This window comes from Garra rufa, chromosome 6, assembly GCF_049309525.1.
Source record: "Garra rufa chromosome 6, GarRuf1.0, whole genome shotgun sequence".
NCBI lineage: Eukaryota > Metazoa > Chordata > Actinopteri > Cypriniformes > Cyprinidae > Garra > Garra rufa.
The window spans coordinates 43,771,551-43,797,186 of record NC_133366.1 but is presented as its reverse complement, the minus strand read 5'-3'; the positions used below and the strand labels follow the sequence as shown (position 1 = coordinate 43,797,186).

The 25,636-nt window shown below is 33.7% G+C and overlaps 3 protein-coding genes across 3 annotated transcripts; all 3 read left to right on the top strand.

The window, feature by feature from the left end:
* The first annotated feature begins 604 nt into the window (after positions 1 to 604).
* Positions 605 to 2,147, top strand: LOC141337471 (UPF0462 protein C4orf33 homolog). Its single transcript, XM_073843298.1, has 5 exons — positions 605 to 827; positions 936 to 996; positions 1,082 to 1,133; positions 1,775 to 1,974; positions 2,048 to 2,147. The coding sequence occupies exons 1-5, from the start codon at positions 605 to 607 to the stop codon at positions 2,145 to 2,147; spliced, it is 636 nt and encodes a 211-aa protein (XP_073699399.1).
* An 8,909-nt stretch (positions 2,148 to 11,056) lies between these two features.
* LOC141337329 (UPF0462 protein C4orf33 homolog) lies at positions 11,057 to 13,085 on the top strand. Its single transcript, XM_073843124.1, has 5 exons — positions 11,057 to 11,428; positions 11,537 to 11,597; positions 11,683 to 11,734; positions 12,376 to 12,575; positions 12,649 to 13,085. The coding sequence occupies exons 1-5, from the start codon at positions 11,206 to 11,208 to the stop codon at positions 12,746 to 12,748; spliced, it is 636 nt and encodes a 211-aa protein (XP_073699225.1). The 5' UTR covers positions 11,057 to 11,205; the 3' UTR covers positions 12,749 to 13,085.
* Positions 13,086 to 21,700: 8,615 nt separating this feature from the next.
* On the top strand, positions 21,701 to 23,730 carry LOC141337321 (UPF0462 protein C4orf33 homolog). Its single transcript, XM_073843114.1, has 5 exons — positions 21,701 to 22,070; positions 22,179 to 22,239; positions 22,325 to 22,376; positions 23,018 to 23,217; positions 23,291 to 23,730. Exons 1-5 carry the CDS (start codon positions 21,848 to 21,850, stop codon positions 23,388 to 23,390), a joined length of 636 nt encoding a protein of 211 aa, XP_073699215.1. The 5' UTR covers positions 21,701 to 21,847; the 3' UTR covers positions 23,391 to 23,730.
* The last annotated feature ends 1,906 nt before the right edge of the window (positions 23,731 to 25,636 follow it).

Sequence of the window (25,636 nt, the reverse complement as noted above, 5' to 3'; positions counted from 1 at the left end):
AATAAACTACATATTCATTTTATAATAGAAGCAAAAGGGATTGGAAATCAGCCCCTTCAACCTGATTTCAGATTATGTTTATACTTATATATGACTGTTTAACTTGATTTAATATCAGTCAGTTCTGTGCCCTAAGAATAACATTTGATTATATAATAATTCAGATAAATTATTACGAAACGAAAACATATTTGTTTTCTAAAATCCAAGCTAAATGGGTAAACACTGTTACTGCATTCCTGACATGGGTCAGAACCTCAGCCACCTCTCAGACACCAAATACAGACATTGCTTTTAACAAACACCAGAACAGATAAAAATCTGATTACATATTCATTTTATAATAGAACAGGAGGGGATTGGAATTCAGCCCCTTCAACGTAATATCAGATCAGGTTTATGGCATCAGTAGTACTTATATAGGGTGTTCAATGGATTTCACATCAGACGGTCCTGTGTCCTGAGCTGCTTAAGGCTTATTAGAGCACAGAACTGTGTGGATATATACTGCAGGCTATACAGATATATAACAAGAATATAATTTTTGAGAACCAGATCATTTATTATTATTTCAGGTCTTGATAGATAAAAATTTTATTTGACCATGCTTAACAGTCTCTGCGTCGGTTGTGTCCTGCTCATTGCCCTGGAGTTCCACATCAAATATACCTGGGACAGTTTACCTTTACATCATGACCCGATAACAGTTCGCTTCTCACCTGGTGAGGGAGGTTTGTTAATGCAGGTGACTGCTGCTTTCATTAATGACCCCCCTGCACCAGCCGGACCACCTGGAGAGCCGTTCCCTGGTCTCTGGAACTATGAGGGTATGTTCATCTATACTTTTAATAATGCGTCAATTTGTCAGTGTTTGATGTTCTGTGAATTTCCAACTGACAGTTTTTACAATTTGTGCTGTTTGATTAATTTTTCAGTGGTAGAGTCCTTCTTCCTGAACAACAACACTGAGCAGTATCTGGAGGTGGAGCTCTGTCCGTAAGTTAAGCCTAAAGTGTTTTTCAGGCAGCATAAAGATTTTTCATTGCTAACATGTAACTGAATTAATATTTTGATATTACAGACATGGACAACATCTCGTTCTGCTATTCAATGGACAATATAATGCATTTATGGTAAGAAAATACACATTGTACATCAGTTTATTAATGTCTTCATCTTTTAAATGGTATTTACATTACTGGTTAGGCGTTTGTGGTCTTTATGTTTTTTGTTAGCATTCTGTTCTCTTATTCTAAAACTGCATTTATTCGATTAAAAAACAGTAATGCTGTGAAATATTATTACTTTTAAAAATAACTTTTAGATTTGAATATATTTTAACATTTGCTGATTTAAGGCTAAAGAAACATTTATTATCAATGTTAAAAACGGTTGTGGTTCTTAATATTTTTGTGGAAATTTTTTGGTATATTTAACTGCATTTACTGTCACCTTTGATCAGTTTAACCTGTTCTTGTTAAATAAAAATAAATTATGAGACAAAAACATTTCTAAATCGAAATCTATGTGACATTAAGCGGAAAACTATTTAAAAAAATACAAAATCTGTATAAATAATTTTATGTCTTATGCATGTAAGTATGTTTTTGGCTTTATAACAGTAAATGGCTAAAGATTAAAATGTGCAGGAATGCTTAATATAATGTAATCGAACAGGAGGTAGAAAATGCAGAGTGATATAAAATGTTCATATGCTATTCTTGACTATTAGCTGGTTATTTTGTAATAATGTTTACGATGTAATCTGTTGCAGCAACAACTCCCTCTATCCTTCAAAGTCAATATTGAGGACAAGATATGGAAGGGAGAAGCACTTATACCTTGGAGGTATTTCCCTCCGGGCGTTAATAAGATGAATTCCTATGCCATTCATGGCTCTGGAGACCACAGGAGCTATGAGGCTCTGTATCCTATTCCTAGAGAAGACCTAGTTGAAGGACAGAAACCAGACTTGTAAGTTTAGTCATCTTAAATGAATTCTATTTGCTTTTATTGGATACTAACATTTCTTCTCTCATCTGAACAGTCATCGACTTGAGTATTTTCAAGACTTCACCCTGCAAAGCATCATGGGAGAAGACTGGGTTCAGCCAGAATCTGACCTGTGGGATATAGTGGGCAAATGACCAGCTGAAAATCACAAATGAAGCCAAAACTGTCTTTTAAATGCAGTATTTACTTCTAGTTTTCTTCTATGTTTATGTTAGAGCACAAACTCAACTGCAGTCTAATCAAAGTTTATGATGTGGTTTGGTGTTATGGCTTTTATCATCATAATTTAATAAATCTTCTATCAGAAATGCAGCACTAATCTCAACAGAAAGTATTCCATCCTGCACCAAATATCTATGCAATATGTAGCAAGTGGGAATTGTCCATTTTATGCTAAAATAAAAATAACCATTTAATAATGAAGATGTATAACATGTGGAAAAAGAACATTAAATAAACCATAAAATAACATTACGTCTTTTGTCCTGTTTTGGAGCTTGGTAACAGATGTGGTAAAATTATTGTTACATATGCTATACAATTAAAAAAGAAATTATAATTTTTTCAATAGTTCCAAATTTTCCTGGGTTTCCTGGGAATTTTGGGGGGTTTCTGCAGAAATTGTTTATGAAATTTAATTAGATTTTCACTAAAGTCACAAATTTCAACAAACACAATATTTCTAAGATGATAAATCTGGCTTCTGGTGTTACGTATTAGCAAACCAGGAGTCCAATCTATGAAATGACAATAAAGGTGTGGTTTAGAGCTAGGTTGCCTCATATAAACACCCAAACAGTGTCCGTGTGCTATTCACAAGGAGCATTACCTGATGTGAGCCATGCCTCGCAAAAAAAAGAGATCTCTGAAGACTTACAATTAAGAGTTGTTGATATGTAACTGGAAAAGATTATAGAGTAATCTCAAACACTTTAGATATTAATCAGTCCACAGTTAGACGAATTGTCTGTAAATGGAGAGAATACCACAGAAGTGAGTGCCCAGCCAAGATCTCTCCAAAGGCACAACACAGAATGCTAAATGAGGTGAAAAAGAACTATAGAGTAACAGCTAAAGTCTTGAAGGATTCATTGAAGCTGGTTAACATGAGTCAACAATACGTAAACCATTGAACAGACACGGCATCCATGGAAGGACACCATGAAGGTAGCCACTACTCTCCAAACTAAATATTGCAGCAGGCCTAAAATTAGCCAAAGACCACCTTGATATTCCACAACACTACTGAGTAAATGTCTTGTGGACAAATAGAATTGTTTGGGAAGAAAATGCGGCGTTGTGTGTGGCGTAAAAAGAAAACAATGTGCCAACAGTGAAGTATGGTGGGGGGAGCATCATGATTTGGGGCTGCTTTGCTGCCACTGGGCCTGAACCGGCTGAGACATAAAGTCCACCTTTTGGACTTGCCCAGTCAAGCCCAGACCTCAACCCAATAGAGATGCTGTGGAATGACCTCAAGAGAGCCATTCACACCAGACGTCCTAAGAATATGGGTGAACTGAAGCAGTTTAAGAAAGAAGAATGATCCAAAATTACTCCTGGATGATATAATACAAAGCTAGGAAACGTTTGCTTGAGATTATTTCTACTAAACGTGTTTCACTGGTCTCTTCTGCTCATCAAGCCTGCATTTATTTGATCCAAAGTACAGCAAAAACTGTAAACTTTTGAAATATTTTTACCATTTAAAATAACTGTTTTTATTATATAATAAAATTGTTATTATAAAATATATTAGTATATACTAATTAAGTACTGTACATAAACAGACATTAAATAGTGTATTGATTCAATTACGTGAGAACAAAGAAACCGCAAAGTGAGATGCAATAAAGCTTAAAATTTTTTAATACATTTGTTTAAAATTATTTTAAAACTTATTACATTTTGTAAAAAAAAAAAAAAAAAAACAGGAGAAAGTACAGCGGATCTACAGCAGATTTAGATTTGAACCAGTATCGTTTCCATATTCTGATTGGTCAGTCTACAACAGCACAGTGATTGTCAGTGAGAGCACAGACAAACCCCATTCAGTAATTAATGTGTATTAAAATAAGATTCAAGTCACAATTAGGCCAATATTTTACAGCCAACAGCTAATATTGAATTAATATATTAAAATAACTCTGTCATGCCTTCTGGTTTATGTATAGTTGTAAGTCAGTTTGTTCTGAAATGTGCCTATAAGTAGGCAAACACTGCTTTCTAGTGTTCAATTATCATATTACATATTCTAGAAATGAAGAAAATTAAAGAGGATAATGAACTAATTTCAGAAACTAAATATGAGTGCTAAATCTGAAACCTATGAACTACTATGTGCATTATAAATAGACTTACCTTGAACTTTTGAAAGTGTTAGTATGTAAACGCTCTAACCTGCATGTGCTGCTGTTCAACTGCATGTATTTGTCCATCACTCATGGAGCTCATACTGGGTCTGAATTCGATCCAACTCCTGCACATCTTCATAATTGTGTATCTAACTCTTTCTGAATACCACACTGCTATCTGAAACACAATACAGAGTAAAAATCTGTAGCTGTAGCTCTTGTAGAGCATTAAATTATGCAAGCAATGCCAAGAGCATGAGGTTTATTGGCTAGGAATACACCTATTTCTCCTGCACTTAAAGTTGTTTAGAAAAGCATAAAGGTTGAACAGTATAGATTATCGAGGGAAAAAATGAATTTTGTGTTCATTAAGCTTTGCTTAATTACAGTACAACTGCGGTAACTATGCAGTAATATTTTGGTGTAAATACACAAATGCAAGTTTTTATAACAATTTTAGTTTTTAAATGTTTTGGATATGACTCAGTATGCTTTTCAATTTTATTTTGCCGCAAATTGACTTGTGTTTTATAAAAACATTTCAAAATGTAAAATTGGGACTTTAGAGATGGTTTTGGGACAGGTCTGGATATTTACCTTCACGCAACACTTGACCTGCTCCACTAGATTACTAATGGCAATCGCTGATCTGCTGTCGAGTCTCCTCCTGTTCCAGTGGACAGACAGTGCAACTGCTTTTCAATGGACATCCTCTGCTCTGCAAGAAGCCTGTGAATAGAAAATAATATACACAGTTAATGCAAAAGGTTATTATTATCTGCGGATACGATTTAATTTATTCTGAAATATTTACTGATTTCAATGACTTTAAGATCCTAGTAATAGACCAGCAGGAGCACATATAATCAAATTAAATCAATAGCAGAAGAAAGAAAGGTTTATTGTTTTTTTCTGTCATTTTAATATTCATATTATATTTTGTAATTGTTTTATTTTAAATTTTTTAATTATACACTACTAGTCCAAAGTTTTTTTCATGTTTTTCATGAAACATGAGTCTCTTCTGCTTTCCAGACCTGCATTTATTTTATCCAAAATACAGCAAAAGCAGGAATATTGTGAAATTTATGTATTTTTTAAAAGAACTGCTTTCTATTTGAATGTTTTAAAATGTCATTTACTCCTCTGATTAAAGCTAAATTTTCAGCATCATTACTCCAGTCTTCTGTGTCACATGATTCTTCAGAAATCATTCTAATATGCTGATTTGCTGTTCAAGAAAAAATATTTATTGTTATTATTATTATTATTATTATTATTATTATCATTATTATCAATATTTAAAACAGTTGAGTACATTTTTTCAGGATTCTTTGGTGAATAGAAAGATCCAAAGACCAGCATTTATCTGAAATAAAAAGCTTTTGTAACATTAAACACGATACCATTTAAAAGATTGGAGTCAGTATAATTATAGAAATTAATATTTTTATTTAGCAAAGATGCCTTAAATTGATCAAAAGTGATGATAAAGACATTTATAATGCTACAAAAGATTATTTCAGATAAATGCCATTCTTCTGAACTTTCTAAAAAAATCCTACTCAGCTGTTTTTAAAGTAATAATAATAATATATGTTTTTTGAGAAGCAAATCAAGAATATTAGAATGATTTTTGAAGGATCATATGACTTGAATAATGATGTTAAAATTCAGCTTTGAAATCACAGGAATAAATTACATTTTAAAATATATTCAAATAGAAAACAGGTATTTTAAATAGTACAAATGTTTCTAATTTTGACTGTTTTTGCTGTACTTTGGATCAAATAAATGCAGGCTTGGTGAGCAGAAGAGACTTCTTTAGAAAACATGAAAAATCTTACTGTTTAAAACCTTTTGACTGGTAGTGTATATAATTATATTTTATTATTATTTTATACACTACATATTTCTTGCGGTGCACAAGCTGTTAGCACTAACAGTCGTAAAACCTCTCTGTAATGTGAGCATTTATGTTGTCTAAGCATTTGTTTGTTTTGTATAGTGTAAGCCTTCATGCATTGTGTACCTGATAGAACTTGAGCTGCACCTCCATCTGTTGTATGTGTCTGTCATATTCTTCTATTAAAGGAGCCATTAGACTGAAAACACACACCAAGGTCAGAAAACAGCATCGTATGAGATTTAAGATTACAGTCTATTAAAATAGGGTGCCATACGGGATTATATAACAGTGCAATAATATAATAAAATGTATAATAAAATAACACTGTGATTACATACTATCATGAATAGATGATAATTTTTCATGTAATAATACATTGGAATAGTGCTTGCATTTACAAAGTTGTCACCACAATAAAAGAAGGTCAAAGGTGAGAAAAAATGAAAAAGAACATGTATAATGTGAGCAAACTTATGCCTCTGCAAACCTTTTTTTTAAATCATGAAAAGGGTGATTTTTTAATTATAAAGTTGATGCATATTTTTTAAATACATTTTTGTCTTGGTTTTTTTTTTTTAGTGCAAATGTCTAAATTATTCTTAAATCATCTACTTCAAAAGTCTTGTTTACAAAAGAATCAAAACGAAATGAGTTTATTATTCAAATAAGATCAAATACTTGCTAATGGGCTCCGAAAAATCTACTTTATTAAAAGGGAAAACAAGGCATCATACCCTGCTGCACTAAAATACACTTTATTTCAGTACACTTCCATAAAGTGCTCTTTTTTCACACACACCAATTTTGTACTTAACATACTAAAAATGATTCTTTAGTACTTCTTAAGAACATCTAAGTGTACAGTCATGGCCAAAAGTTTTGAGAATGACACAAATATCAGTTTTCACAAAGTTTGCTGCTAAACTGCTTTTAAATCTTTTTTTCAGTTGTTTCTGTGATGTACTGAAATATAATTACAAGCACTTCATACGTTTCAAAGGCTTTTATCGACAATTACATGACATTTATGGAAAGAGTCAGTATTTGCAGTGTTGGCCCTTCTTTTTCAGGACCTCTGCAATTCGACTGGGCATGCTCTCAATCAACTTCTGGGCCAAATCCTGACTGATAGCAACCCATTCTTTCATAATCACTTCTTGGAGTTTGTCAGAATTAGTGGGTTTTTGTTTGTCCACCTGCCTCTTGAGGATTGACCACAAGTTTTAAGATCTGGGGAGTTTCCAGGCCATGGTCCCAAAATGTCAACGTTTTGGTCCCCGAGACACTTAGTTATCACTTTTGCCTTATGGCACGGTGCTCCATCGTGCTGGAAAATGCATTGTTCTTCACCAAACTGTTGTTGGATTGTTGGAAGAAGTTGCTGTTGGAGGGTGTTTTGGTTCTTTATTCATGGCTGTGTTTTTGGGCAAAATTGTGAGTGAGCCCACTCCCTTGGATGAGAAGCAACCCCACACATGAATGGTCTCAGGATGCTTTACTGTTGGCATGACACAGGACTGATGGTAGCAATCACCTTTTCTTCTCTGGACAAGCCTTTTTCCAGATGCCCCAAACAATCGGAAAGAGGCTTCATCTGAGAATATGACTTTGCCCCAGTCCTCAGCAGTCCATTCGCCATACTTTTTTGCAGAAGATCAATCTGTCCCTGATGTTTTTTTTGGAGAGAAGTGGCTTCTTTGCTGCCCTTCTTGACACCAGGCCATCTTCCAAAAGTCTTGGCCTCACTGTGCGTGCAGATGCGCTCACACCTGCCTGCTGCCATTCCTGAGCAAGCTCTGCACTGGTGGCACTCCGATCCCGCAGCTGAATCCTCTTTAGGAGACGATCCTAGCGCTTGCTGGACTTCTTGGACGTCCTGAAGCCTTCTTAACAAGAATTGAACCTCTTTCCTTGAAGTTCTTGATGATCCTATAAATTGGTGATTTAGGTGCAATCTTAGTAGCCACAATATCCTTGCCTGTGAAGCCATTTTTATGCAATGCAATGATGGCTGCATGCGTTTCTTTGCAGGTCACCATGGTTAACAATGGAAGAACAATGATTTCAAGCATCACCCTCCTTTTAACATGTCAAGTCTGCCATTCTAACCCAATCAGCCTGACATAATGATCTCCAGCCTTGTGCTCGTCAACATTCTCACCTGAGTTAACAAGACGATTACTGAAATGATCTCAGCAGAAAAAAATCACTTTCAACATATTGTTGGTATGCTAAAATGGTCACAAATATATTTTTTTTATATAGAGATAATATGTTAAAAGTACATTTTAGTTCATACTGTAAAAACAATTTAAGAGTGCTAATTAGTGCGTTTATAATAAATGTACTTAAGTACTACAATTGGGAAGATGTTCTTATAACTAGTACATTACTAATATTTTTCTAATAAAAATCAACTTGATTTAAACTTAAGATTACTATATAAAAGTCTACTAAAACTGAACTACTTTTTAACGCATTCAATGTGCACTTTTAAGAAATACACTAATAAAACTATATTTCTGTAGTAGTATACTTTATTTCAATGCACTAAAATATTAGTGGTATTTAGTATAGGCCTACTTTTCAAGCGCACTGAAGTACTACTAAAGTAGAAATCTACATTTCATTGGTGTATTTGTAGTGTATAACTTCTATAATGTATTACTACTGTACTTGCTTGATTTAAGTATTATTTTAGCACATTCAAGTATACTTTATTTCTACCAGATATATCTTGATTTAAGGACGTTTAGATCATTTTATACTTAACAAAACATTCTTTATGCACCATAAGAGCATTATGTAATTTTATTATGTCCTATAGGGGTGGTCAACAAATAAAACTGCTGTAATCATTGACCTGACCTGTGATATTATGGAAAGAGGAGGAAATTTATCCTGATATCTACCCAAGATGGAGTTTAGACGGTTCACTGATAAGACAAAACAAAGTTCAAGTGTTGAAGATTGTAAAATCGAGAATATATCTGCACACCAGAGGTCGCGTTAACCGAAAATTGTGCGTCATTGACAGATATTTTTTTTTATCAGTGATGGAAAAATCTGAAGGCCGTCAGTCGCTTTGACAGATTACACTGAGGGTGATTTATTGTCAATTGTAACTGTAATTTCCACTTCTCTCCAGTTGGTGGCGAGTGCGCTCCAGAGTAGTAGCGGAGCACGAGATCCAGAATAAAAACGAATCTGTTAGGAATGTTTTGCTATGAGTTTGATTACGCACAGGCGAGTACCCAGAAACTACAGCGATCTATAACGCCACATTAAAGAGCGCCAAAACGATATTTATTGCTTGAAATTCCTAATGAAATGAACAGAACTTGAAAAAGTAACACAAAGCTTAGCCTATTGCCATTTATTGGATGGGAGGCGCACTATGTACTGTTCATTCATCAACTAAAAACAGCATAATAAAGATCTCACCTAGCCCAGATGAGAAAAAGTAATGCAAAAGTAAAGTACCACATTACTTGAAAAGTAACTAAGTAATGTATTAGTTACTTTTTTAGAGAGTAACGCAATATTGTAATGCATATCTTTCACAAGTAATACATAAAAAAACAAAAAAACAAAAAACAAACCCAGAAACATTAAGCATGAGTTGATGGATGCATGTGGTGTGGTCTTCACGTGTCTCATACTCATTATGAGAACTGCATAATAAATAAGAACAAAGTTCAAACTGATAACTCCTTTTATATAAAATATAACATTTGATTGTTTAATGATTTAGATGAATTATCACAAAACAAAAACATACTTATCCTCTAACAGCCGGAATAAATAAGTAAACGCTGTTATTCCTGACATGATTTACTGTGCAGTTTACAGTTTCTTTGATTATAACAGAACTTTATACGATTGTGATAAACTGGAATGAGTGACACTTTTTAGTGATTATGAAAAGATTAAGTTATGACAAAATTATACCCCAGTATATTCTGCGATGTCTATTTTAAAAAGCATATTTTAAAGTAGACGAAATGTATTAGGTCTTTGCATTTTTTTTAAATTCTCAACTGAAGGTGTGGGAAAAGCATTACTTCTAATTTGACCAAAGAAATATTCTATATGCATTTATGCATTTTGGAAATGTTTATTAAGGGTGCAAAAATTCTGAAAAAAGTCTGAAAAGAAGTAAATATTTTACTTTTTCAGGCAGCATTTTGTGAATATTGTTCGAAATTCAATTTTTATTTTCAACATATAGCCTTTAAAAACACAACAACCGTTTTTTTCTTTTATTTCTTCATAGTTATAAAATGAAAAACAAATGGATGCAAAAGTACACAGACCTCAACATAAATACCAGAACAGATACACTAGTTTTGACAAAACTATAATCATTTTATGATAGAGGCAGAGGGGTTTGGAAATCAGCCCCTTCAACCTGATATAAGATTATGTTTATACTTATATATGACTGTTGAACTTGATTTAATATCAGTCAGTTCTGTGCCCTGATCATAAGATTTGATTATTTACTAATTCAGATGAAATATTAAAAAACGACAACATATTTATTTTCTAAAATCCAAAATGTTACTGCATTCCTGACATGGGTCAGAACCTCAGCCACCAAATACAGACATTGCTTTTAACAAACACCAGAGCAGATAAAAATCTGATTACATATTCATTTTATAATAGAACAGGAGGGGATTGGAATTCAGCCCCTTCAACGTAATATCAGATCAGGTTTATGGCATCAGTAGTACTTATATAGGGTGTTCAATGGATTTCACATCAGACAGTCCTGTGTCCTGAGCTGCTTAAGGCTTATTAGAGCACAGAACTGTGGATATATATTGCAGGCTATACAGACATATAACAAGAATATCATTTTTGAGAACCAGATAGTCATTTATTATTATTTCAGATCTTGATAGAAGAACGTAAGATTTGACCATGCTTAACAGTCTCTGCGTCGGTTGTGTCCTGCTGATTGCCCTGGAGTTCCACATCAAATATACCTGGGACAGCTTACCTTTACATCATGACCCGATAATAATTCGCTTCTCACCTGGTGAGGGAGGTTTGTTAATGCAGGTGACTGCTGCTTTCATTAATGACCCCCCTGCACCAGCCGGACCACCTGGAGAGCCGTTCCCTGGTCTCTGGAACTATGAGGGTATGTTCATCTATACTTTTAATAATGCGTCAATTTGTCAGTGTTTGATGTTCTGTGAATTTCCAACTGACAGTTTTTACAATTTGTGCTGTTTGATTAATTTTTCAGTGGTAGAGTCCTTCTTCCTGAACAACAACACTGAGCAGTATCTGGAGGTGGAGCTCTGTCCGTAAGTTAAGCCTAAAGTGTTTTTCAGGCAGCATAAAGATTTTTCATTGCTAACATGTAACTGAATTAATATTTTGATATTACAGACATGGACAACATCTCGTTCTGCTATTCAATGGACAATATAATGCATTTATGGTAAGAAAATACACACTGTACATCAGTTTATTAATGTCTTCATCTTTTAAATGGTATTTACATTACTGGTTAAGTGTTTGTGGTCTTTATGTTTTTTGTTAGCATTCTGTTCTCTTATTCTAAAACTGCATTTATTTAATTAAAAAACAGTAATGCTGTGAAATATTATTACTTTTAAAAATAACTTTTAGATTTGAATATATTTTAACATTTGCTGATTTAAGGATAAAGAAACATTTATTATCAATGTTAAAAACGGTTGTGGTTCTTAATATTTTTGTGGAAATTTTTTGGTATATTTAACTGCATTTACTGTCTCCTTTGATCAGTTTAACCTGTTCTTGTTAAATAAAAATAAATTATGAGACAAAAAAATTTCTAAATCGAAACCTATGTGACATTAAGCAGAAAACTATTTAAAAAAATACAAAATCTGTATAAATAATTTTATGTCTTATGCATGTAAGTATGTTTTTGGCTTTATAACAGTAAATGGCTAAAGATTAAAATGTGCAGGAATGCTTAATATAATGTAATCGAACAGGGGGTAGAAAATAAAGAATGATATAAAATGTTCATATGCTATTCTTGACTATTAGCTGGTTATTTTGTGATAATGTTTACGATGTAATCTGTTGCAGCAACAACTCCCTCTATCCTTCAAAGTCAATATTGAGGACAAGATATGGAAGGGAGAAGCACTTATACCTTGGAGGTATTTCCCTCCGGGCGTTAATAAGATGAATTCCTATGCCATTCATGGCTCTGGAGACCACAGGGATTATGAGGCTCTGTATCCTGTTCCTAGAGAAGACATAGTTGAAGGACAGAAACCAGACTTGTAAGTTTAGTTATCTTAAATGAATTCTATTTGCTTTTATTGGATACTAACATTTCTTCTCTCATCTGAACAGCCATCGACTTGAGTATTTTCAAGACTTCACCCTGCAAAGCATCATGGGAGAAGACTGGGTTCAGCCAGAATCTGACCTGTGGGATTTGGTGCGCAAATGACCAGCTGAAAATCACAAATGAAGCCAAAACTGTCTTTTAAATGCAGTATTTACTTCTAGTTTTCTTCTATGTTTATGTTAGAGCACAAACTCAACTGCAGTCTAATCAAAGTTTATGATGTGGTTTGGTGTTATGGCTTTTATCATCATAATTTAATAAATCTTCTATCAGAAATGCAGCACTAATCTCAACAGAAAGTATTCCATCCTGCACCAAATATCTATGCAATATGTAGCAAGTGGGAATTGTCCATTTTATGCTAAAATAAAAATAACCATTTAATAATGAAGATGTATAACATGTGGAAAAAGAACATTAAATAAACCATAAAATAACATTACGTTTTTTGTCCTGTTTTGGAGCTTGGTAACAGATGTGGTAAAATTATTGTTACATATGCTATACAATTAAAAAAGAAATTATTATTTTTTCAATAGTTCCAAATTTTCCTGGGTTTCCTGGGAATTTTGGGGGGTTTCTGCAGAAATTGTTTATGAAATTTAATTTGATTTTCACTAAAGTCACAAATTTCAACAAACACAATATTTCTAAGATGATAAATCTGGCTTCTGGTGTTACGTATTAGCAAACCAGGAGTCCAATCTATGAAATGACAATAAAGGTGTGGTTTAGAGCTAGGTTGCCTCATATAAACACCCAAACAGTGTCTGTGTGCTATTCACAAGGAGCATTACCTGATGTGAGCCATGCCTTGCAAAAAAAGAGATCTCAGAAGACTTACAATTAAGAGTTGTTGATATGTAACTGGAAAAGATTATAGAGTAATCTCAAACACTTTAGATATTAATCAGTCCACAGTTAGACGAATTGTCTGTAAATGGAGAGAATACCACAGAAGTGAGTGCCCAGCCAAGATCTCTCCAAAGGCACAACACAGAATGCTAAATGAGGTGAAAAAGAACTATAGAGTAACAGCTAAAGTCTTGAAGGATTCATTGAAGCTGGTTAACATGAGTCAACCATACGTAAACCATTGAACAGACACGGCATCCATGGAAGGACACCATGAAGGTAGCCACTACTCTCCAAACTAAATATTGCAGCAGGCCTAAAATTAGCCAAAGACCACCTTGATATTCCACAACACTACTGAGTAAATGTCTTGTGGACAAATATAATTGTTTGGGAAGAAAATGCGGCGTTGTGTGTGGCGTAAAAAGAAAACAATGTGCCAACAGTGAAGTATGGTGGGGGGAGCATCATGATTTGGGGCTGCTTTGCTGCCACTGGGCCTGAACCGGCTGAGACATAAAGTCCACCTTTTGGACTTGCCCAGTCAAGCCCAGACCTCAACCCAATAGAGATGCTGTGGAATGACCTCAAGAGAGCCATTCACACCAGACGTCCTAAGAATATGGGTGAACTGAAGCAGTTTAAGAAAGAAGAATGATCCAAAATTACTCCTGGATGATATAATACAAAGCTAGGAAACGTTTGCTTGAGATTATTTCTACTAAACGTGTTTCACTGGTCTCTTCTGCTCATCAAGCCTGCATTTATTTGATCCAAAGTACAGCAAAAACTGTAAACTTTTGAAATATTTTTACCATTTAAAATAACTGTTTTTATTATATAATAAAATTGTTATTATAAAATATATTAGTATATACTAATTAAGTACTGTACATAAACAGACATTAAATAGTGTATTGATTCAATTACGTGAGAACAAAGAAACCGCAAAGTGAGATGCAATAAAGCTTAAAATTTTTTAATACATTTGTTTAAAATTATTTTAAAACTTATTACATTTTGTAAAAAAAAAAAAAAAAAAAAAACACAGGAGAAAGTACAGCGGATCTACAGCAGATTTAGATTTGAACCAGTATCGTTTCCATATTCTGATTGGTCAGCTGGAGCTTCTGGGCGTGTTGCTGAACCTGCGCCAGCTGAGTCTACAACAGCACAGTGATTGTCAGTGAGAGCACAGACAAAGCATTCAGTAATTAATGTGTATTAAAATAAGCTTCAAGTCACAATTAGGACAATATTTTACAGCCAACAGCTAATATTGATTTCATATATTCAAATAACTCTGTCATGCCTTCTAGTTTATGTATAGTTGTGAGTCAGTTTGTTCTGAAATGTGCCTATAAGTAGGCAAACACTGCTTTCTAGTGTTCAATTATCATATTACATATTCTAGAAATGAAGAAAATTAAAGAGGATAATGAACTAATTTCAGAAACTAAATATGAGTGCTAAATCTGAAACCTATGAACTACTATGTGCATTATAAATAGACTTACCTTGAACTTTTGAAAGTGTTAGTATGTAAACGCTCTAACCTGCATGTGCTGCTGTTCAACTGCATGTATTTGTCCATCACTCATGGAGCTCATACTGGGTCTGAATTCGATCCAACTCCTGCACATCTTCATAATTGTATATCTAACTCTTTCTGAATACCACACTGCTATCTGAAACACAATACAGAGTAAAAATCTGTAGCTGTAGCTCTTGTAGAGCATTAAATTATGCAAGCAATGCCAAGAGCATGAGGTTTATTGGCTAGGAATACACCTATTTCTCCTGCACTTAAAGTTGTTTAGAAAAGCATAAAGGTTGAACAGTATAGATTATCGAGGGAAACAATGAATTTTGTGTTCATTAAGCTTTGCTTAATTACAGTACAACTGCGGTAACTATGCAGTAATATTTTTGGTGTAAATACACAAATGCAAGTTTTTATAACAGTTTTAGTTTTTAAATGTTTTGGCTATGACTCAGTATGCTTTTCAATTTTATTTTGCCGCAAATTGACTTGTGTTTTATAAAAACATTTCAAAATGTAAAATTGGGACTTTAGAGATGGTTTTGGGACAGGTCTGGATATTTACCTTCACGCAACACTTGACCTGCTCCACTAGATTACTAATGGCAATCGCTGATCTGCTGTCGAGTCTCCTCCTGTTCCAGTGGACAGACAGTGCAACTGCTTTTCAATGGACATCCTCTGCTCTGCAAGAAGCCTGTGAATAGAAAATAATATACACAGTTAATGCAAAAGGTTATTATTATCTGCGGATACGATTTAATTTATTCTGAAATATTAACTGATTTCAATGACTTTAAGATCCTAGTAATAGACCAGCAGGAGCACATATAATCAAATTAAATCAATAGCAGAAGAAAGAAAGGTTTATTGTTTTTTTCTGTCATTTTAATATTCATATTATATTTTGTAATTGTTTTATTTTAAAATTTTTAATTATACACTACTAGTCCAAAGTTTTTTTCATGTTTTTCATGAAACATGAGTCTCTTCTGCTTTCCAGACCTGCATTTATTTTATCCAAAATACAGCAAAAGCAGGAATATTGTGAAATGTATGTATTTTTTAAAAGAACTGCTTTCTATTTGAATGTTTTAAAATGTCATTTACTCCTCTGATTAAAGCTAAATTTTTAGCATCATTACTCCAGTCTTCTGTGTCACATGATTCTTCAGAAACCATTCTAATATGCTGATTTGCTGTTCAAGAAAAAATATTTATTGTTATTATTATTATTATTATTATTATTATTATTATTATTATCATCATCATTATTATCAATATTTAAAGCAGTTGAGTACATTTTTTCAGGATTCTTTGGTGAATAGAAAGATCCAAAGACCAGCATTTATCTGAAATAAAAAGATCTTAAAACTTGTGGTCAATCCTCAAGAGGCAGGTGGACAAACAAAAACCCACTAATTCTGACAAACTCCAAGAAGTGATTATCAAAGAATGGGTTGCTATCAGTCAGGATTTGGCCCAGAAGTTGGTTGAGAGCATGCCCAGTCGAATTGCAGAGGTCCTGAAAAAGAAGGGCCAACACTGCAAATACTGACTCTTTCCATAAATGTCATGTAATTGTCGATAAAAGCCTTTGAAACGTATGAAGTGCTTGTAATTATATTTCAGTACATCACAGAAACAACTGAAACAAAGATCTAAAAGCAGTTTAGCAGCAAACTTTGTGAAAACTAATATTTGTGTCATTCTCAAAACTTTTGGCCATGACTGTACACTTAGATGTTCTTAAGAAGTACTAAAGAATCATTTTTAGTATGTTAAGTACAAAATTGGTGTGTGTGTGAAAAAAGAGCACTTTATGGAAGTGTACTGAAATAAAGTGTATTTTAGTGCAGCAGGGTATGATGCCTTGTTTTCCCTTTTAATAAAGTAGATTTTTCGGAGCCCATTAGCAAGTATTTGATCTTGTTTGAATAATAAACTCATTTCGTTTTGATTCTTTTGTAAACAAGACTTTTGAAGTAGATGATTTAAGAATAATTTAGACATTTGCACTAAAAAAAAAAAAACCAAGACAAAAATGTATTTAAAAAATATGCATCAACTTTATAATTAAAAAAATCACCCTTTTCATGATTTAAAAAAAAGGTTTGCAGAGGCATAAGTTTGCTCACATTATACATGTTCTTTTTCATTTTTTCTCACCTTTGACCTTCTTTTATTGTGGTGACAACTTTGTAAATGCAAGCACTATTCCAATTTATTATTACATGAAAAATGATCATCTATTCATGATAGTATGTAATCACAGTGTTATTTTATTATACATTTTATTATATTATTGCACTGTTATATAATCCCGTATGGCACCCTATTTTAATAGACTGTAATCTTAAATCTCATACGATGCTGTTTTCTGACCTTGGTGTGTGTTTTCAGTCTAATGGCTCCTTTAATAGAAGAATATGACAGACACATACAACAGATGGAGGTGCAGCTCAAGTTCTATCAGGTACACAATGCATGAAGGCTTACACTATACAAAACAAACAAATGCTTAGACAACATAAATGCTCACATTACAGAGAGGTTTTATGACTGTCAGTGCTAACAGCTTGTGCACCACAAGAAATATGTAGTATATAAAATAATAATAAAATATAATTATATACACTACCAATCAAAAGGTTTTAAACAGTAAGATTTTTCATGTTTTCTAAAGAAGTCTCTTCTGCTCACCAAGCCTGCATTTATTTGATCCAAAGTACAGCAAAAACAGTCAAATTTAGAAACATTTGTAAAATACCTGTTTTCTATTTGAATATATTTTAAAATGTAATTTATTCCTGTGATTTCAAAGCTGAATTTTTAACATCATTATTCAAGTCATATGATCCTTCAAAAATCATTCTAATATTCTTGATTTGCTTCTCAAAAAACATATATTATTATTATTACTTTAAAAAAAGCTGAGTAGGATTTTTTTAGAAAGTTCAGAAGAATGGCATTTATCTGAAATAATCTTTTGTAGCATTATAAATGTCTTTATCATCACTTTTGATCAATTTAAGGCATCTTTGCTAAATAAAAATATTCATTTCTATAATTATGCTGACTCCAATCTTTTAAATGGTATCGTGTTTAATGTTACAAAACTGGGGAGTTTCCAGGCCATGGTCCCAAAATGTCAACGTTTTGGTCCCCGAGACACTTAGTTATCACTTTTGCCTTATGGCACGGTGCTCCATCGTGCTGGAAAATGCATTGTTCTTCACCAAACTGTTGTTGGATTGTTGGAAGAAGTTGGAGGGTGTTTTGGTTCTTTATTCATGGCTGTGTTTTTGGGCAAAATTGTGAGTGAGCCCACTCCCTTGGATGAGAAGCAACCCCACACATGAATGGTCTCAGGATGCTTTACTGTTGGCATGACACAGGACTGATGGTAGCACCCACCTTTTCTTCTCCGGACAAGCCTTTTTCCAGATGCCCCAAACAATCGGAAAGAGGCTTCATCTGAGAATATGACTTTGCCCCAGTCCTCAGCAGTCCATTCGCCATACTTTTTGCAGAAGATCAATCTGTCCCTGATGTTTTTTTTTGGAGAGAAGTGGCTTCTTTGCTGCCCTTCTTGACACCAGGCCATCTTCCAAAAGTCTTGGCCTCACTGTGCGTGCAGATGCGCTCACACCTGCCTGCTGCCATTCCTGAGCAAGCTCTGCACTGGTGGCACTCAGATCCCGCAGCTGAATCCTCTTTAGGAGACGATCCTAGCACTTGCTGGACTTTCTTGGACGTCCTGAAGCCTTCTTAACAAGAATCGAACCTCTTTCCTTGAAGTTCTTGATGATCCTATAAATTGGTGATTTAGGTGCAATCTTAGTAGCCACAATGTCCTTGCCTGTGAAGCCATTTTTATGCAACGCAATGATGGCTGCATGCGTTTCTTTGCAGGTCACCATGGTTAACAATGGAAGAACAATGATTTCAAGCATCACCCTCCTTTTAACATGTCAAGTCTGCCATTCTAACCCAATCAGCCTGACATAATGATCTCCAGCCTTGTGCTCGTCAACATTCTCACCTGAGTTAACAAGACGATTACTGAAATGATCTCAGCAGAAAAAAAATCACTTTCAACATATTGTTGGTATGCTAAAATGGTCACAAATATATTTTTTTATATAGAGATAATATGTTAAAAGTACATTTTAGTTCATACTATAAAAACAATTTAAGAGTGCTAATTAGTGCGTTTATAATAAATGTACTTAAGTACTACAATTGGGAAGATGTTCTTATAACTAGTACATTACTAATATTTTTCTAATAAAAATCAACTTGATTTAAACTTAAGATTACTATATAAAAGTCTACTAAAACTGAACTACTTTTTAACGCATTCAATGTGCACTTTTAAGAAATACACTAATAAAACTATATTTCTGTAGTAGTATACTTTATTTCAATGCACTAAAATATTAGTGGTATTTAGTATAGGCCTACTTTTCAAGTGCACTGAAGTACTACTAAAGTAGAAATCTACATTTCATTGGTGTATTTGTAGTGTATAACTTCTATAATGTATTACTACTGTACTTGCTTGATTTAAGTATTATTTTAGCACATTCAAGTATACTTTATTACATCTTGATTTAAGGACGTTTAGATCATTTTATACTTAACAAAACATTCTTTATGCACCATAAGAGCATTATGTAATTTTATTATGTCCTATAGGGGTGTTCAACAAATAAAACTGCTGTAATCATTGACCTGACCTGTGATATTATGGAAAGAGGAGGAAATGTATCCTGATATCTACCCAAGATGGAGTTTAGACGGTTCACTGATAAGACAAAACAAAGTTCAAGTGTTGAAGATTGTAAAATCGAGAATATATCTGCACACCAGAGGTCGCGTTAACCGAAAATTGTGCGTCATTGACGGATATTTTTTTTTATCAGTGATGGAAAAATCTGAAGGCCGTCAGTCGCTTTGACAGATTACACTGAGGGTGATTTATTGTCAATTGTAACTGTAATTTCCACTTCTCTCCAGTTGGTGGCGAGTGCGCTCCAGAGTAGTAGCGGAGCACGAGATCCAGAATAAAAACGAATCTGTTAGGAATGTTTTGCTATGAGTTTGATTACGCACAGGCGAGTACCCAGAAACTACAGCGATCTATAACGCCACATTAAAGAGCGCCAAAACGATATTTATTGCTTGAAATTCCTAATGAAATGAACAGAACTTGAAAAAGTAACACAAAGCTTAGCCTATTGCCATTTATTGGATGGGAGGCACACTATGTACTGTTCATTCATCAACTAAAAACAGAATAATAAAGATCTCACCTGGCCCAGATGAGAAAAAGTAATGCAAAAGTAAAGTACCACATTACTTGAAAAGTAACTAAGTAATGTATTAGTTACTTTTTTAGAGAGTAACGCAATATTGTAATGCTTTCACAAGTAATACATGTAAAAAAACAAAAAACAAACCCAGAAACATTAAGCATGAGTTGATGGATACATGTGGTGTGGTCTTCACGTGTCTCATACTCATTATGAGAACTGCATAATAAATAAGAACAAAGTTCAAACTGATAACTCCTTTTATATAAAATATAACATTTGATTGTTTAATGATTTAGATGAATTATCACAAAACAAAAACATACTTATCCTCTAACAGCCGGAATAAATAAGTAAACGCTGTTATTCCTGACATGATTTACTGTGCAGTTTACAGTTTCATTGATTATAACAGAACTTTATACGATTGTGATAAACTGGAATGAGTGACACTTTTTAGTGATTATGAAAAGATTAAGTTATGACAAAATTATACCCCAGTATATTCTGCGATGTCTATTTTAAAAAGCATATTTTAAAGTAGGCGAAATGTATTAGGTCTTTGCATTTTTTTTAAATTCTCAACTGAAGGTGTGGGAAAAGCATTACTTCTAATTTGACCAAAGAAATATTCTATATGCATTTATGCATTTTGGAAATGTTTATTAAGGGTGCAAAAATTCTGAAAAAAGTCTGAAAAGAAGTAAATATTTTACTTTTTCAGGCAGCATTTTGTGAATATTGTTCGAAATTCAATTTTTATTTTCAACATATAGCCTTTAAAAACACAACAACCGTTTTTTTCTTTTATTTCTTCATAGTTATAAAATGAAAAACAAATGGATGCAAAAGTACACAGACCTCAACATGAATACCAGAACAGATACACTAGTTTTGACAAAACTATAATCATTTTATGATAGAGGCAGAGGGGTTCGGAAATCAGCCCCTTCAACCTGATATAAGATTATGTTTATACTTATATATGACTGTTGAACTTGATTTAATATCAGTCAGTTCTGTGCCCTGATCATAAGATTTGATTATATACTAATTCAGATGAAATATTAAAAAACGACAACATATTTATTTTCTAAAATCCAAAATGTTACTGCATTCCTGACATGGGTCAGAACCTCAGCCACCTCTCAGACACCAAATACAGACATTGCTTTTAACAAACACCAGAGCAGATAAAAATCTGATTACATATTCATTTTATAATAGAACAGGAGGGGATTGGAATTCAGCCCCTTCAACGTAATATCAGATCAGGTTTATGGCATCAGTAGTACTTATATAGGGTGTTCAATGGATTTCACATCAGACGGTCCTGTGTCCTGAGCTGCTTAAGGCTTATTAGAGCACAGAACTGTGGATATATATTGCAGGCTATACAGATATATAACAAGAATATCATTTTTGAGAACCAGATAGTCATTTATTATTATTTCAGGTCTTGATAGAAGAACGTAAGATTTGACCATGCTTAACAGTCTCTGCGTCGGTTGTGTCCTGCTGATTGCCCTGGAGTTCCACATCAAATATACCTGGGACAGCTTACCTTTACATCATGACCCGATAACAATTCGCTTCTCACCTGGTGAGGGTGGTTTGTTAATGCAGGTGACTGCTGCTTTCATTAATGACCCCCCTGCACCAGCCGGACCACCTGGAGAGCCGTTCCCTGGTCTCTGGAACTATGAGGGTATGTTCATCTATACTTTTAATAATGCGTCAATTTGTCAGTGTTTGATGTTCTGTGAATTTCCAACTGACAGTTTTTACAATTTGTGCTGTTTGATTAATTTTTCAGTGGTAGAGTCCTTCTTCCTGAACAACAACACTGAGCAGTATCTGGAGGTGGAGCTCTGTCCGTAAGTTAAGCCTAAAGTGTTTTTCAGGCAGCATAAAGATTTTTCATTGCTAACATGTAACTGAATTAATATTTTGATATTACAGACATGGACAACATCTCGTTCTGCTATTCAATGGACAATATAATGCATTTATGGTAAGAAAATACACACTGTACATCAGTTTATTAATGTCTTCATCTTTTAAATGGTATTTACATTACTGGTTAAGTGTTTGTGGTCTTTATGTTTTTTGTTAGCATTCTGTTCTCTTATTCTAAAACTGCATTTATTTGATTAAAAAACAGTAATGCTGTGAAATAGTATTACTTTTAAAAATAACTTTTAGATTTGAATATATTTTAACATTTGCTGATTTAAGGATAAAGAAACATTTATTATCAATGTTAAAAACGGTTGTGGTTCTTAATATTTTTGTGGAAATTTTGTGGTATATTTAACTGCCTTTACTGTCTCCTTTGATCAGTTTAACCTGTTCTTGTTAAATAAAAATAAATTATGAGACAAAAACATTTCTAAATCGAAACCTATGTGACATTAAGCAGAAAACTATTTAAAAAAATACAAAATCTGTATAAATAATTTTATGTCTTATGCATGTAAGTATGTTTTTGGCTTTATAACAGTAAATGGCTAAAGATTAAAATGTGCAGGAATGCTTAATATAATGTAATTGAACAGGAGGTAGAAAATGCAGAGTGATATAAAATGTTCATATGCTATTCTTGACTATTAGCTGGTTATTTTGTGATAATGTTTACGATGTAATCTGTTACAGCAACAACTCCCTCTATCCTTCAAAGTCAATATTGAGGACAAGATATGGAAGGGAGAAGCACTTATACCTTGGAGGTATTTCCCTCCGGGCGTCAATAAGATGAATTCCTATGCCATTCATGGCTCTGGAGACCACAGGGATTATGAGGCTCTGTATCCTGTTCCTAGAGAAGACATAGTTGAAGGACAGAAACCAGACTTGTAAGTTTAGTTATCTTAAATGAATTCTATTTGCTTTTATTGGATACTAACATTTCTTCTCTCATCTGAACAGCCATCGACTTGAGTATTTTCAAGACTTCACCCTGCAAAGCATCATGGGAGAAGACTGGGTTCAGCCAGAATCTGACCTGTGGGATTTGGTGCGCAAATGACCAGCTGAAAATCACAAATGAAGCCAAAACTGTCTTTTAAATGCAGTATTTACTTCTAGTTTTCTTCTTTGTTTATGTTAGAGCACAAACTCAACTGCAGTCTAATCAAAGTTTATGATGTGGTTTGGTGTTATGGCTTTTATCATCATAATTTAATAAATCTTCTATCAGAAATGCAGCACTAATCTCAACAGAAAGTATTCCATCCTGCACCAAATATCTATGCAATATGTAGCAAGTGGGAATTGTCCATTTTATGCTAAAATAAAAATAACCATTTAATAATGAAGATGTATTACATGTGGAAAAAGAACATTAAATAAACCATAAAATAACATTATGTTTTTTGTCCTGTTTTGGAGCTTGGTAACAGATGTGGTAAAATTATTGTTACATATGCTATACAATTAAAAAAGAAATTATAATTTTTTCAATAGTTCCAAATTTTCCTGGGTTTCCTGGGAATTTTGGGGGGTTTCTGCAGAAATTGTTTATGAAATTTAATTTGATTTTCACTAAAGTCACAAATTTCAACAAACACAATATTTCAAAGATGATAAATCTGGCTTCTGGTGTTACGTATTAGCAAACCAGGAGTCCAATCTATGAAATGACAATAAAGGTGTGGTTTAGAGCTAGGTTGCCTCATATAAACACCCAAACAGTGTCTGTGTGCTATTCACAAGGAGCATTACCTGATGTGAGCCATGCCTTGCAAAAAAAGAGATCTCAGAAGACTTACAATTAAGAGTTGTTGATATGTAACTGGAAAAGATTATAGAGTAATCTCAAACACTTTAGATATTAATCAGTCCACAGTTAGACGAATTGTCTGTAAATGGAGAGAATACCACAGAAGTGAGTGCCCAGCCAAGATCTCTCCAAAGGCACAACACAGAATGCTAAATGAGGTGAAAAAGAACCATAGAGTAACAGCTAAAGTCTTGAAGGATTCATTGAAGCTGGTTAACATGAGTCAACCATACGTAAACCATTGAACAGACACAGTATCCATGGAAGGACACCATGAAGGTAGCCACTACTCTCCAAACTAAATATTGCAGCAGGCCTAAAATTAGCCAAAGACCACCTTGATATTCCACAACACTACTGAGAAAATGTCTTGTGGACAAATATAATTGTTTGGGAAGAAAATGCGGCGTTGTGTGTGGCGTAAAAAGAAAACAATGTGCCAACAGTGAAGTATGGTGGAGGGAGCATCATGATTAGGGGCTGCTTTGCTGCCACTGGGCCTGAACCGGCTGAGACATAAAGTCCACCTTTTGGACTTGCCCAGTCAAGCCCAGACCTCAACCCAATAGAGATGCTGTGGAATGACCTCAAGAGAGCCATTCACACCAGACGTCCTAAGAATATGGGTGAACTGAAGCAGTTTAAGAAAGAAGAATGATCCAAAATTACTCCTGGATGATATGCAGGTCTAATACAAAGCTAGGAAACGTTTGCTTGAGATTATTTCTACTAAACTTGTTTCACTGGTCTCTTCTGCTCATCAAGCCTGCATTTATTTGATCCAAAGCACAGCAAAAACTGTACACTTTTGAAATATTCTTACCATTTAAAATAACTGTTTTTATTATATAATAAAATTGTTATTATAAAATATATTAGTATATACTAATTAAGTACTGTACATAAACAGACATTAAAATTTTTTAATACATTTGTTTAAAATTATTTTAAAACTTATTACATTTTGTAAAAAAAACAAAAAAAAACAGGAAAAAGTACAGCGGATCTACAGCAGATTTAGATTTGAACCAGTATCGTTTCCATATTCTGATTGGTCAGCTGGAGCTTCTGGGCGTGTTGCTGAACCTGCGCCAGCTGAGTCTACAACAGCACAGTGATTGTCAGTGAGAGCACAGACAAAGCATTCAGTAATTAATGTGTATTAAAATAAGCTTCAAGTCACAATTAGGACAATATTTTACAGCCAACAGCTAATATTGATTTCATATATTCAAATAACTCTGTCATGCCTTCTGGTTTATGTATAGTTGTGAGTCAGTTTGTTCTGAAATGTGCCTATAAGTAGGCAAACACTGCTTTCTAGTGTTCAATTATCATATTACATATTCTAGAAATGAAGAAAATTAAAGAGGATAATGAACTAATTTCTGAAACTAAATATGAGTGCTAAATCTGAAACCTATGAACTACTATGTGCATTATAAATAGACTTACCTTGAACTTTTGAAAGTGTTAGTATGTAAACGCTCTAA

What these genes read in the sequence shown, in the direction of transcription:
- LOC141337329 (XM_073843124.1), top strand. Translation starts at nt 11,206, where the DNA reads ATGCTTAACAGTCTCTGCGTCGGTTGTGTCCTGCTGATTGCCCTGGAG. An exon ending in CTGGAGGTGGAGCTCTGTCC is followed by an intron (nt 11,598 to 11,682) that starts GTAAGTTAAGCC and finishes TTGATATTACAG; the next exon opens with ACATGGACAACATCTCGTTC. An exon ending in GAAGGACAGAAACCAGACTT is followed by an intron (nt 12,576 to 12,648) that starts GTAAGTTTAGTT and finishes TCATCTGAACAG; the next exon opens with CCATCGACTTGAGTATTTTC.
- LOC141337471 (XM_073843298.1), top strand. Translation starts at nt 605, where the DNA reads ATGCTTAACAGTCTCTGCGTCGGTTGTGTCCTGCTCATTGCCCTGGAG. An exon ending in TGGTCTCTGGAACTATGAGG is followed by an intron (nt 828 to 935) that starts GTATGTTCATCT and finishes TTAATTTTTCAG; the next exon opens with TGGTAGAGTCCTTCTTCCTG. An exon ending in GAAGGACAGAAACCAGACTT is followed by an intron (nt 1,975 to 2,047) that starts GTAAGTTTAGTC and finishes TCATCTGAACAG; the next exon opens with TCATCGACTTGAGTATTTTC.
- LOC141337321 (XM_073843114.1), top strand. Translation starts at nt 21,848, where the DNA reads ATGCTTAACAGTCTCTGCGTCGGTTGTGTCCTGCTGATTGCCCTGGAG. An exon ending in CTGGAGGTGGAGCTCTGTCC is followed by an intron (nt 22,240 to 22,324) that starts GTAAGTTAAGCC and finishes TTGATATTACAG; the next exon opens with ACATGGACAACATCTCGTTC. An exon ending in GAAGGACAGAAACCAGACTT is followed by an intron (nt 23,218 to 23,290) that starts GTAAGTTTAGTT and finishes TCATCTGAACAG; the next exon opens with CCATCGACTTGAGTATTTTC.